This window comes from Eretmochelys imbricata, chromosome 5 (assembly GCF_965152235.1).
Source record: "Eretmochelys imbricata isolate rEreImb1 chromosome 5, rEreImb1.hap1, whole genome shotgun sequence".
Classification (NCBI taxonomy): Eukaryota; Metazoa; Chordata; order Testudines; family Cheloniidae; genus Eretmochelys; species Eretmochelys imbricata.
The window spans coordinates 51,225,307-51,238,101 of NC_135576.1; the positions used below are offsets into that span (position 1 = coordinate 51,225,307).

Below are 12,795 nucleotides of genomic sequence, written 5' to 3' on the forward strand. Positions count from 1 at the left end.
AAAGCCATTCACTATTTCATGCACATTGCCAAGAGTCACAGTCCTTTGTAGCAGGATGTCATTAATGGCTCTATACACTTGCGTTAACGCAGCCCCAGTGGTCCACTTCCCAACTCCAAACTGATTTGTGATCGACCGGTAGCAGTCTGAAGTTGCCAACTTCCATATAGCGATCTCCACAAACTTCTCATTTTGGTATTCTTCCGCTGCACACCGTTCCTGGAAGGCGGCTTTCTGAATCATAAAGTTCAGCAGCCACTGCTCGTTATGCCAGACCTGCATGATGATGCAATCCCTCCATTCAGTGCTAGTTTCCCAAGCCCAAAAGTGATGGTCCACCATTTTGATTTAGAGAAAATAACAAACTTTTTCAGAATATAGAGTGTTACAGTCTGCAATAAATTAAATAGTTCCATTTCTACTTTTATTAACAGACAGGTAAAAGCAAGATATAGAAATAGATAGTTTTTCATCTTAATTATGCTTATGTAATTTGCAAATGAATAGAATTTCACTCAGCCAGTCAAATTACATTCTCAAAAAACCACACAACCCCATTATGAAAATGTATCTCAATATAGCATGTGCACTAAGTAGACAGACATACTTATCTCATAAGTAAACTTGGTTCAGTGCAACACACAGAAGACATGATCAGTGTAAATAGCTATGTAACTGTCAGATGAAAAGATACATGTATTAACTTATTTTATACTAAAATAGTAATCAAGTCAATGTAGACAGGAAAGTTACTAATCTTTTCAATTTAGTGACATCACAGAAACTAGTTTTAATAAGTAGAAGCATAAAAAGTGAAAACACAAACATTACCTTCTACAGTGGTTGTCATAGTCATTCTCTGAAAATACTTAAACTCATTCCTATCAACAGAACAAGAAAAAAAATCACAATGGGGGTTTACTAGGAAAAATGTGTTTGGATTTCTTTTGTTGATAGTAAAAATAGAATTTAAGTGAATTTTAAATAAATGTAAGCACATGTATTGCTGAAGTCCTCGGTTCATCTAGGTTTATGACAGATGCATAGCAAGCAACAGTACAAAGCTACATATAGGCCAGATAACATGCCTGAAACCTGACCTTTGCGACCTAAGTCCCGTGAGTGAGTAACCCAGCCCCGTGCCTGGATCCCGCCAACTGCTGGGAACGAGCCTAAGACCCATCACGCTTGTTTCCAGGAGGAGACCACGCAGCCCGGCAGAAGGCCCCTGTTCTGCTGCCACTAACTTGTCGGGTTTCAGACACCCAAAGGCGAAAGGCCCCACGCAGTCCCGCTGAATCTCCGCTGCCCCGCCAACACCCCCTCCCCGCAGACTACACATCCCGGCATGCCACGCTCCCTCTCGAGGCGAGCGACCCATAGGCATGGCAGCATGGCATACTAGGATCTGTAGTCCATTTGCGCAGCTCTCGCTAGAGGACGAAGAGGCCCGGATCGCACTACCTGAGTGGGGGCCAAGGGAGGTCTCCGTTCTTCCCGATGCCCATGTTCTGGCACACGGCGGCTATGGAGTTTAAGGGGCGGACCATGGCGCTTCCTTTCTGCTGTCGCCTCCCGCCTGTTCAGCCTCCCGCTTGGTTCACGCTTTGGAATTAGCGCGCCACCACCCAGCCTCAGAGCGGTGAACATGCGCAGAGCCACCCCGCCTTGCTCGCCTTTTTGGGGAATGGGGAGGGACAGCCCACCGCTCACAGCAAAGCATCACGTGTCAGGGACAGCACCAATCACCTCTCTCTCCACAGCCCCATCCCGGCAACGGTTCAACCTCTTTTCCCTCTAGCTCCACCTTTTTCTAACCTGCACGTGGTGCCGTGATTACGTCACTTTTGGGTTCGGCGGCGCGTGCGGGCGCTTGGAGCGCGGAGAGCTGCGGGATCTGGGCTCCCAACCATGCCGCGGGGGCGAGAGCCCAGCGGCCCCGGACAGTCGGTGCTGAGTAAATTCTTCCGGCCGCTGGGGTCCCTACGCGTAGCCGGCTCCTCAGCCTGCTCCGCGGCGAGCGGCGGCGAGGGGCTCCAGGCGGTGGCTCCGCACACGGTGCGCGGGGAAGGGGCGCAGTAGCAGCCGGCGTGGCGGGTGTAGGGAGCGGGGCTGCTGGGGAGGGTGCGGGGATGCACCCCGGGGGCGGGTTTTTCTTAACGCGCTGTGTGACCCTGGGTCGGTGCGTGGCCACACATACTGCAATAAACAACACCCTGCCAGCTCCACGGCGGGCCCTGACCTACCAGGCGTCTCCGGGGGCCTCTGAGCCTCTCACGCCACCTCCAATTAACTGCTGTGGTGCCAGGGTAATTGCCGTTATAACTGCTGGGCTAGTCCCCTCACCCCTCCCGCCAGCAACACCACTACCGGAGCTGTATGGCCGAAGTCGGCCGTTGTGGTGTTTTGGTGTCTTGTCACCGCCGTAGTGCTTCTGGTGAAGACAGTCCAAGGGCTAGTCTACGCTAGAATCGTGACCGCGGCACAGCTGTACTGATGTAGCAGTGCTGCTAGTGCGGATGCGCTATGCTGACGGGAGAGCGCTCTCCTGTTGGTATAATTACTCCACTTTCCTGAGTGGTAGTTGGTATGTCAGTGGGAGAGCCTCTCCCGCCAACATAAAGCTGTCCACACTGATGACTAGGCCACTGTAAGTTACCTTGCTCAGGGGGGTGACTTTTCCACACCCGAGCCACTTAAGTTATACCAAAGTAAGCGCTAGTGTGTACAAGCCTTTAGTGGATGGGTGAGAACTTGCCCATCAGCTTATTAACTCCTGCTTCTGTGAGAGGTGGTAGCTATGTTGGTGGCAGAAGCTCCCCTGCTGACAAAGCAGTCTATACTGGTGCTTAGGTCGGTATAATTTCTGTCGCTCATGAGCGACATAAGTTATACTGAAGTAATTTGTAATGTGGACATAGCCTGAATTAAACTTCATTCTGAACTCCTAGCATACAATATTTACTTGGTAAACCCTAAGCAGGTGAAACTGTGTGTTCCTTTTATGTATGTGATTATCTAGGGCAGAGGGAGTAGTAACATCTCACTCTCTTCTCCCTAATTCAAATCCAGATAATGTAAGGTTTGAGTGAGATAGCCAGGAAATGCAGTGAAGCAGAAAGTCTACCTTTATCCCCATTTGCTTGTGTGCTGAGATATTGCAGACATGCATAACACTGAAGTGTAAGATGAACTCAAGCTTCTAGGAGACCCCATGTTGTGTGTTTGCTTATGTTTAGATTTTATAAAGCTGAAAATTGAAAAACTAAATTTAAAATCAACATTACCAAATTATGCAAATCTATCAGCCTAGGCATAGTATCTTTTTTTTTAATCAAGCTCTGTATCATGGTGATTAATGATGATTTAAAAAATCTATTAAAAAAAACTATTTGCCCTGGCTGAGTAGGTGTTCAGGATTTGATAAGGTTGCTTTAAGTTTATTTTCTGAGAGTTGTACTATGCAATACTCAGGATTCTTTGAAGTGGCTACTGTATATTCCCACTCAGTGGGTTGCACTCCCTACTCTAGTTCCTCTGAGTTTTGGAAGTTTTTTTGGAAAGCAATGCTTTTTTGGGCCCACACAAGTACTATCTTTGCAGCATCTGATATTTGCAGCTGAGTTTATGAAAGCACTGTGACCCCAAGTGCCTAATTTTTTTTCCCCTTTCCAGAGTCAGGTGAGCATATAAGGACCTTTGTGTCTGGAGTGATTTTAGAGTCTTTTTAAAAAATAATTCCAGATTTCTCTAATTTTATTAACTGTATTATAGATAGTAAGTATTAAGTAGTTTGCTCGACTGCACAACTATGATTCTATTCTTGACCCACTGTCCTGGGACATTTCTGGTCATTGCTGATCAGACCTCCAAAGATCCAGGTACAATAGGCAGATTTAGGTGATGAGCGTTTTGCCCTTCCATGTATTTGGAGGCAGGAGTTCTTGTTTTTCCCTTCCCGTTCCTCTGTTTGCTGCTCATTTTGGAGGACCTTTGCATTGTTAGACTTGCATCAACAAACAGCACTGGTTCAGTGCCTTGCTTAATGAGGATACCTTTCAAACTCGGTATCTGGAAATAACATCTGAAGAGCTGTCTATACCTGTCAAGGGACAGAGGAGGCTGCTTTCAGCTTCCAGGCAAATCAGGAATGACCCTGACACCAGTGTCAGATAGAGTGGCTTACTGGCAATGAGAATTGAGACTTGTGGTGCTGGAACTTTCTTAAAATCCTAAATCTCCCTCGCTATTAGTAAACCACCAGAGCAGGTCCTTTATCGTTGTTGGAAAGAAAGTTAGTGTAAATTAATGCTGCTCAAGCATTATTCTTGGGGGAATTCTGAGCCTAAAAATTCTGCACACAATATTGCAAATTTCTGCATATTTTATTTTTCAAAATAATACAATATAATCATGTCAGTTTCAATTGTTTTGGTAATTTATTTCAAAATACCTGTCCAAGGGAATGTCTGTAACAATACAGACAACAACAAAAAATTCAGAAAATGTTTTCTGACAAATAGATTCCTTACTAGGAATATTAATACATAACTTTGCATTATAATTTATTTAAACTACAATTCAGACACTCAGCCAACCCCTGCCCCTCATCCCCATGTGTCCCTGTACTCCTTGTCCTCTGTTCCTATGTGTCCCTGCACCCTCACTCCCAGTCAGCCTCTACCCCTGCCACTAGCCCTTCTGAACCCCAGTCTGACTCCCCAGCAGCCCTGTGTGCCCCACTCTGTCCCCCCACATATCCAGGGCCTCCTAACAGTGTGCTGTGAGGAACACAGCCTCTCCTCCTCCCTATTGGCTGCTGACTGCTGCTGCTGGTGAGCTGGCTGTCCTCTGTTCTGCTGCCATAGCAGCCCCGGTGGGTAAAGGGCATAACTGTAGCACTTCTTTAGCAGAATATATCTTCTGCAGAGAAAAAAAAATCTGTGGAAGTCATGATTTCTGCATGTGCACAGTGATGCAGAATTCCCTCCGTAATAAAGCATGGGCTTGACAGTATTTGTATGTTGATGTGTCTGTCTGTCTGGCTCTCTCTCAGTAGCCTTCATTTCTTCCAATATCATCAGATCTTCTCTCTCAAGTCTTGTCTTCTAATCTAGAATCTCCTTACCTTGTAGCATGGAGCATGATGTGGCATGCTCTATAGGAGTCTAGGAGACTTCTGCTGCAGTCTAGAAAAACCTTTACACTACTCAGAAGGGAAAAAAAGTTTTCTTTGTGGGCAGTTGGTGTTCCATGCCCATATAATGTATTTTAGAGTCTTCATTGTATTTTAGTCTGTGAGCTTCCTTATCTGTCAAAGTGTTTTCAGTGATATCTCAACATATCTGCCAGTATGCTTTTCTATTCTTTTTAGTCCTTCCACCCTCAAAAGATTCTTGAAAGGTGTGGTTATCACCTTCCTAGCAATCAGACATCTTGTTTTACAATGAACATAAATCTGGTGCTGCCAAGATGATGTACTCACCTTTTGAGCTTTTGGGAAAGTGTTCTTTATTCTTTTTGTCACTGAAGATAGGATTTTTAATCAGAGTTACATCTGTGAGAAGAGCAAGTGAGTTGCAGGTTTTAATAGGTGATCCTTCTTTAACTTTGTTTTAAAGAGACAAAGTTGTCCTGTGTTCTCATCCCAAATTTAAATAAAAAATAATATCCAAGTTCCATGTGAATCAGACCACTAACATTATGGTTAATTCCTCCTTGGGGAAATCTAATCTCCCTACCCTTGATGTAGTGGAATTTTTATTTAGATAATTCTAAGGGATTTAGAAGGCGTAAAGGGAATGCTATTTCTACTTCTGTTTAAGTGGATTAGGCTGTCCTATTTAGACAGCCTATGCATTAGCTCGGAGAGCCTCACATACTGTCAGGGCTAAGACAACGTTTATGCCTCCATAATGTTTCCACTGTAAAAATGTGCAGAGCTGGTATCTTGTGTTGTGTGCACTATTACGTGACGATACTCTCTCTTTACATGATATCTAGAACTGGTGTTACTTTGGAAAGGTAGTTTTACAATTTTTTTAATTAGATCTCAACCCATTTTAGAATTGTGGTGTTTGCTAGATTCCCACGAGTGGAACTATGCAGAGTTCTACTCAATGAAGAAACAGTGTTATTTTAAAAGTGTTGCTTTTCAATAGTCACACTATCAGCCCACTGTCCACTTTCCTTGGATTTCCTTTCTTGTAGGACTCTGAAATTTAGCAAGAAGAAGTGAGGCAACTGAGGCCATATGGCTGTGATGTAACCTTTGCTTAGAACTATTCAGAAGATGGTGCTCATGCAGCCTCACTGGGCAATACTTTTTAGAAAATTCTAGAAGCTCAGCTCTGCAGGGAGGGAAGGGACATATCCCATACAGACAATGCTCTCAGAGAGCCATAGATATCATGACAAGTGACTTTTTTTATAACAGACCTTGAACTGGGTGCAGGATTCAATGAAGTTTTGATTTCCCCAGTGACATACACAAACCACCTGTTTTAGACTGTCGTGGAAAATGTTACAACTGTTAGAAGTGCCAAAAAGAGACCCTCAGAAATGCTTTTATATGGATCTGGAACTGTAGAATGACAGTATGCACATGTTGTATATTACAAGAAATAGTCAAATATAAAGAAATAACTGAAACCATTATGCACATGCAATATTTATCAATCAGAATATTTTATGGATGAAGTTATAATATTCTGATCAATGTACTGACCATAGAAAGTTAAAGATCGTTTAAGAATCAGCAGTTAAAAATGATTTTCTGGGTTTTTCCTTTAAAAAGTATTTTAAAATAAACTGCAGTAGTAGGCCTTTTTAAAGTTTCAGATCTGCCTTCCTATATTGGGCTAGTTCTTCAAAGTCAAGTCTCCATCACAAACAAAAAATGTTACTCATATTTGAAATACATTAATGTACATAGGAAAAATCTCATCGGTATGAATAGCAACAAATAGTTAAAATTCTTTTTGATAAATTAACATTGAAATGTGTATTCGTCACACTTTCTATGTACAAAGTGCTATGGATACAGAAACGATAATTTTGTAAGTGAATTAGTTATGGATGGAAGATGCTGGCTGGATAGTCCTGGTAACTGAAATCTTCTCTCTCCTGATGGCAGATGCAACATTACCCAAACCAATATCCCTCAATCCTGTTCAGTTTACATGCACTATTAATTCTAGTCCTCTCTGCCAAAGAATGAGTAACCAATACCACTTGTGGGGAGGTTCATAACATGGATGTCTATTCACTGAGAGATTTGAGGGGATCAAAGATTTTACCTTTTTATGTGGTTGTAAAGTGTTAAGTTCACCTATGGCACTATAATTTAGGTCACCAAGGCCTCAGTCTCCAGTGAGCTCCCTGTGAGCCTGAGGGTGTGCCTGTGCAGAGCTCATTGCAGAGTAAAGGCCCAAGTCATTTCAGGTAGGGCAGTGAAAAGTTTTCTAACAGTAATTTTGCTCACAAAAGGTCAGATCCTAGTCCTATTGAAGTCAATAGATGTTGCACCAGTTATTCTATTGGGATAAGGATTTTGTCCAACATGTAGACATAGTCGAGCTGGAGACTGGAGCTATGTTGCAATAATACCTTGTTCTGTCTACTGTCTAGAGTACACTAGTTACTCCTTGAGGAATTCTGCACCAAAACATTAAAAATCCTGTGCTCAATATTTTCAAATTCTGCATATTTTATTTGTTAAAATAACACAATATAACCGCACCTGTTTCAGTTATTTTTGGTCATTTATTTCATAATACCTGTCAGCAAGTATGTCTGTAACGATAGAGACAACAAAAAAGATTCAGGGAATGTTTTTTGACAAATAGATTCCTTACTAGGCATATTAATACAGAACGCTGAGTAATAATTCATTTAAACTACAATACAGAACCATATTTCCCGCACCCTGCAGAAGCAATGCAAAAGCTTGAGGGAGTCATGGGTAATGGAGGAGCTGAGGGAGAGAAAAGTAATTGCTGGGAAGGAGCCTGGGTGTGAACTTGGAGGGTTGTTGAGTATGGGTAAGAAAACTATGGAACAGGTTTTTTGGAGGGGGAGGGGAGGGGAGGGATTGTTAGGGAGCGTCCTTCCATGCAGACCCTGGCTGAGCCCTAGCCTCTCCCATTCAGTCAGGTACCTCTACTCCTGTCCCCATGTGTCCCTGCACCCCCATGTGGCCCTGCAACCCCTTCCCCTGTTCCAGTGTGGATCTGTGATCCCACTCAGCCATCCCCCTTCTCCTATGTGGCCTTGCACCCCCCCCTCATCACCATGTGGCCCTGCACCTCTTTCCCCCCCTGTGGCTCTGCACCTCCACTCCCATTCAGCCCCTGCCCCAGTCTGTCCTCCCCCACAAGCCTGTATGAACCCATCTGTGACCCCCTGTCTCCTGACCTGGCCCGACAGGTGCTGTGAAGAAGGCAGTTTTTTCCTCTTCCATAGCTGGCCAGGAGCTGCTGCTCTGTTTTAGCACCACAGCACCCTCTGGTGGGCAAAAGGCAGAACTGCAGCAACTTTCTGACCAGCTTTTTTCTGCGCAAAAATTAAAATTTTGTGCGGCTCATTATGTGCACAAGCAGTGGCACAGAATTCCCCATGAATAACTAGTTTTTGTATCTGTTTTGAAGAAATCTAGCCAATTATAAAAAACATTGTATACATACAGATACAGTTAGTTAAAAGAGCAAAGAATTTCTAAGTGTTATATAGAAAATTAAATTGGTGTTTTTACTTTATTCTGCAGAGAGAGAGTCTGTTCTTTGGGTATCTATTTTTCATTCTTCCAGCATATGACAAGGGAAGAAAATAAACTAACTTTTAAAAAATTAATGTTTTAGACTTCTAAGTCTGGCAGAAATAAGAGAAGAGCTGTTGAAAACAATGAACCTAGTAAAAAGAGGACAAAACCAGTACAAAGTAATAGAAAGGACGGCCATGATGCAGTGAAGATTCTTGATGTTGGTGAGTTCATTGTAAACAAAAACTTGCAGGCACTTAAATTGAGTAAATAATTATTAATTGTCAAAAGTTAAAATTACATTGTCATATAGTTTAGGGACTAGTTTTTGAATTCAGTGTATGTATTTTAAAGTGCCATTAGTTGTTGAGAAATCATAGCTGCTAATTATGTTGAAACTAATTTAAGAAAAAAGTTGTGCTCTGTTTCTACACCAAGCATTTAACTAACAAATTAATGTTGGTAGAGAAACAAGGCAGTGAATAAAAAGGTTCATTAACTCCATTAAAGATTTTGAGGAAAGAATCATTTTCAAGATAGAAAGGGACTGTATTGATGTGGAACAACACTTTTATAGTGCTTGAAAGTACATCAGAAATAAGAGTGAAAAAATGTCGAGACGTACTATCAACTTGAAATATAGTATGTTTGGAAAAAAAAATAGCTAAAGTAGTTTCAGATGATACTGTCCTCAGATCCCCTACTGATTTTGTAGCTTTACAATTACTTTGCTCTATTAAAATAAAAGGATTTTTTTGCCTTCTGTGTGAGATACACAGAAACGGGAAACTAAGGCCCAGATCCAAATGGGTCCCAGATCCAGTATTTGGATTTAGGCACTTTTACAATCCACAGAACCCCCACTCAGCTGCCACCTAATCGTGTAGCTGCCTAAACTCAGTCAGTACCTACATTTTTGCTGTAAAAGTTGCCTAGATACGTTTCTGCTTGTGGGCTGCTGCTCCCTTTAGGCAATGTGATTCTCATACCAGGGAAGGATAGATATTCCTGCGGAGCATGGTCCAGTAGGTGTGCTCTGAGTATGCAGAGTGGACTGGGACCCATTCAAAAATCCAGATGGAGGAGGAAAAGCGTCCCATATAACTCAGGTGAATGCTCTAACCACTAGGCTAGGTTGTGGTAGACTCGGATCCAATTCCTTCATTTCCCTGATGGGGGGAAGAGAGGATTTGAACAGGCACCTCCCACCTCTTAGAGGATGCCCTAACGGCTGTGCTAGAGGAGACTCACGTCAGAGTATTCTTTAGTCTCTCCTGTTGAAGCTGTTCCTCTTTGGATAAATCATGAGTCATTAGGCCAGAGTGTGTGACTGAGAATGGTTCTGTAGCATTGTGATTAGGGCATTCATGTGGGAGATCCAGTCCCTCTGCTCCAAAGACTATTGCCCCCTTTCTTTGGCATCTCCCTTAGGCCGTTCCCCACCTAGTATGTTGGCTTTTGTGGATAGCTTTCTTAGGTGCCTGTCTCTCCCCATTCATTGTTTAGGGCGGCTACGCACCTAGCTCAGGCTTTGTGATCCCATTGGTCCACTGATTTTTCTAGGTGCCTAAATGTTAGTCTCTTTGTGGACCTGGACTTCACGGATTATACAGGGAAATAGTGAATCTGATTATATACAAAGTTCTGTCACATTCACAAAATAAGCAAACTTGGAATTTTTTTTTTCTAATGTCTTTCAAGACCTAATCTAAGGCCTGGTTGACACTAAAAAGTTAGGTCTACCCAGCTACATCATTCAGGGGTGTGAAAAAGCCACATTCCTGTGTGATGTAGTTAAGCCAGCCCAATCCCTGGTGGAGGCAGCGCTAGGTCAGTGGAAAAATTCTTCGGTTGACCTAGCTACAGCCTCTCAGGGAGGTGAATTATCTGCTTGTGCTACAGCAGCACTAAGGCTATTTCTGCACTTAAAACACTACAGCGGCACAGATGCAGCACTTCAGTATAGATACTCATTACAGCTGCAGGAGGGGTTCCCCTGTCACTGTAGTTAATCCACCTTCCAGAGAGGCGAGTAACTAGGTCAATGGAATAATTCTTCCATTGACCTAGAGCTGTACACACTGGGGGTAGGGTTGGCATAGTTACATCTCTTATGAGTATGGGTTTTTTTTTTATACCCCTGAAAGACACAGTTATGCCTATGTAAGCTTTCTGTGTAGACCAACCCTCAGGTAGGTGTTAATTGTAGCAATAGTAGATTAAAAATAGTAAGAAGTGAGATTTTAAGTTGATCCTGTTTCTTTATATATCTATGTAAATATTAGTTGTTTGAGATGTGATTATGATTTAATGTTAATGTGAATATAATCTTTATTACAGTTACACAAATAGTTATTTAGAAGAATATTTATGCTAGATTAATGATACTGAGTGCTGCCTTCTTTTTTAATGCACCACACTGCCAGGTTCCCTTAATTGCCCGTTCCAGACCGTTTACGCAGAACAAGCTACTCCCAGTTGTTCACTTCATTCCAAGTGACTGCCTCCAACATGCATTACTCCTTTCGCGTAACCACCTGTCCCAATTTATATTTAGCACAGACACTATCCATCCTTCCCCAGACCTGAAGCAGAGCTCTGTGTAGCTCAAAAGCTTGTATCTTCCACAGGCAGAAGTTGGTCCAAAAAAAGATATTACCTTATCTACCTTGTCTTTCTCATCTTTGATGTCAATCTCATTGAAATTGCAAGGTAATTTGCTAATACGTTTTCTTTGTGTATTTTTATTAATGAAGAAGAGCCTAAGAAATGCGCCAGGCCCTGCATATCTGTGAAAACATTAAACAAACTGAGAGAATTCTGCAGTGATTCAGAGCACCCATGTAACAGAGTCCAGGTGGATACTTTACAAGGGAGTCCATCTGTGCACTTGGAAAAATGTCCTACTTTTGTGGAAAGACCCCTGGAAATGAATAGTGCTCTTCATTCTCAGCACACAGGTTCTCAGATCAGTGAGAAGGTATGCAGTGCTTCTGTTCCAGGGATCACTGAATTACAGTGCAGTTTGGATTGCTTTTTATGATTAAAATACAGACTTTGGGTTTTTCTTAAGTTCTGTGTGACAGAATGCAACATGAAATTATGCAATATCGTACTAATGGTAGAATCTGACATTCATATTCTAGCATTTTACTTAACTCTTAACACAGTAAGTAAAACTGCTCTTGATATTCTTCAGTGATATTCTTAAACAGTGCAACTGAAGTTTTAATGAAATTTGTTTTAAATAAGAAATGTTTAAAGATTAGAAGATAAAAAATGGTGGTAACGTATCCTGTACTTTGGATGTGGTGAGATTATTCATATTTGCATGCACATCTTTTCCAATGTGACTTTCAACTGAGTTCTTGTTCAATTCAGGTGTTATAATAAGGATAGAAACTAGTACAAAATTATTACTGGAATGTAACCTATCCCAGTGGGATTCAAGGCTGTTATAACACTCTATAATGTTCCCCACTGGGGAAGATGTGGTTAGACCAGAACGTATTTTGGAGATAGGCTTATATTGAAAAAACATTGGAATGATATCTGTACAGTTAAATATAGTGTCCCTATGCTCTCAAAACAGACTATAATAGGAGTATTTGCTAAGTTTTTGAGCCCTGATCCTGCAATCTGATTGAAGTAGGAGAACTGGTATCAGCCTGGTGCCTCACTGATTTTCATTGGGCTCCATATGGGCACAAGAATCTCTCACCTGGATCAGATTGTGGGATTGAGGATTTAGAGGTCAAGGCACATAACTGCTTGTTTGATGTACTGCTTTTTCGTGGATTGGCTGGTTATTATTCAGCAGAGGAGAGCTTTACTTCCAGCACTTCTATATTATGTTCCATACTTATTTTGCCTAGTTCAGATAAGTTAACTTTCATTTTTGGTTGAAGGAAAGATACCAAATTTGATAAGATTTGACATTTATATTTTGATTACATGGACAACTGATGAAAGGAGGAGAGGCCAATTGAAGACCTCTTGGAATGTCATTTGTGCGGAGTGGGATTGAGTGTGTGTAG

The 12,795-nt window shown here is 42.1% G+C and overlaps 2 protein-coding genes across 5 annotated transcripts in view; one reads left to right on the forward strand and one right to left on the reverse strand.

Annotated features, from left to right (window-relative positions):
* DHFR (dihydrofolate reductase) overlaps window positions 1-1,667 on the reverse strand; it is a 67,446-nt gene extending 65,779 nt beyond the window's left edge. Inside the window, exons 1-2 of one of the 2 annotated variants that reach the window (XM_077817125.1) lie at window positions 999-1,068; window positions 832-881 (exon numbers count right to left, since the gene is read on the reverse strand). In XM_077817125.1, coding sequence (XP_077673251.1) covers window positions 832-881; window positions 999-1,024 — 76 coding nt within the window. In that variant the 5' untranslated portion in view covers window positions 1,025-1,068. Of the gene's footprint in view, window positions 1-831; window positions 882-998; window positions 1,069-1,464 lie in introns of those variants that run through there. The other variant, XM_077817124.1, reaches the window with a different exon arrangement.
* Window positions 1,668-1,861: 194 nt separating this feature from the next.
* The window catches only part of MSH3 (mutS homolog 3), a 184,897-nt gene continuing 173,963 nt past the window's right edge, over window positions 1,862-12,795 (forward strand). For all 3 annotated transcript variants that reach the window (XM_077817126.1, XM_077817127.1, XM_077817128.1), the window contains exons 1-3: window positions 1,862-2,058; window positions 8,859-8,982; window positions 11,515-11,738. In XM_077817126.1, the coding sequence (XP_077673252.1) occupies window positions 1,912-2,058; window positions 8,859-8,982; window positions 11,515-11,738 (495 nt within the window). In that variant the 5' untranslated portion in view covers window positions 1,862-1,911. The remainder of the gene's footprint in view (window positions 2,059-8,858; window positions 8,983-11,514; window positions 11,739-12,795) is intronic.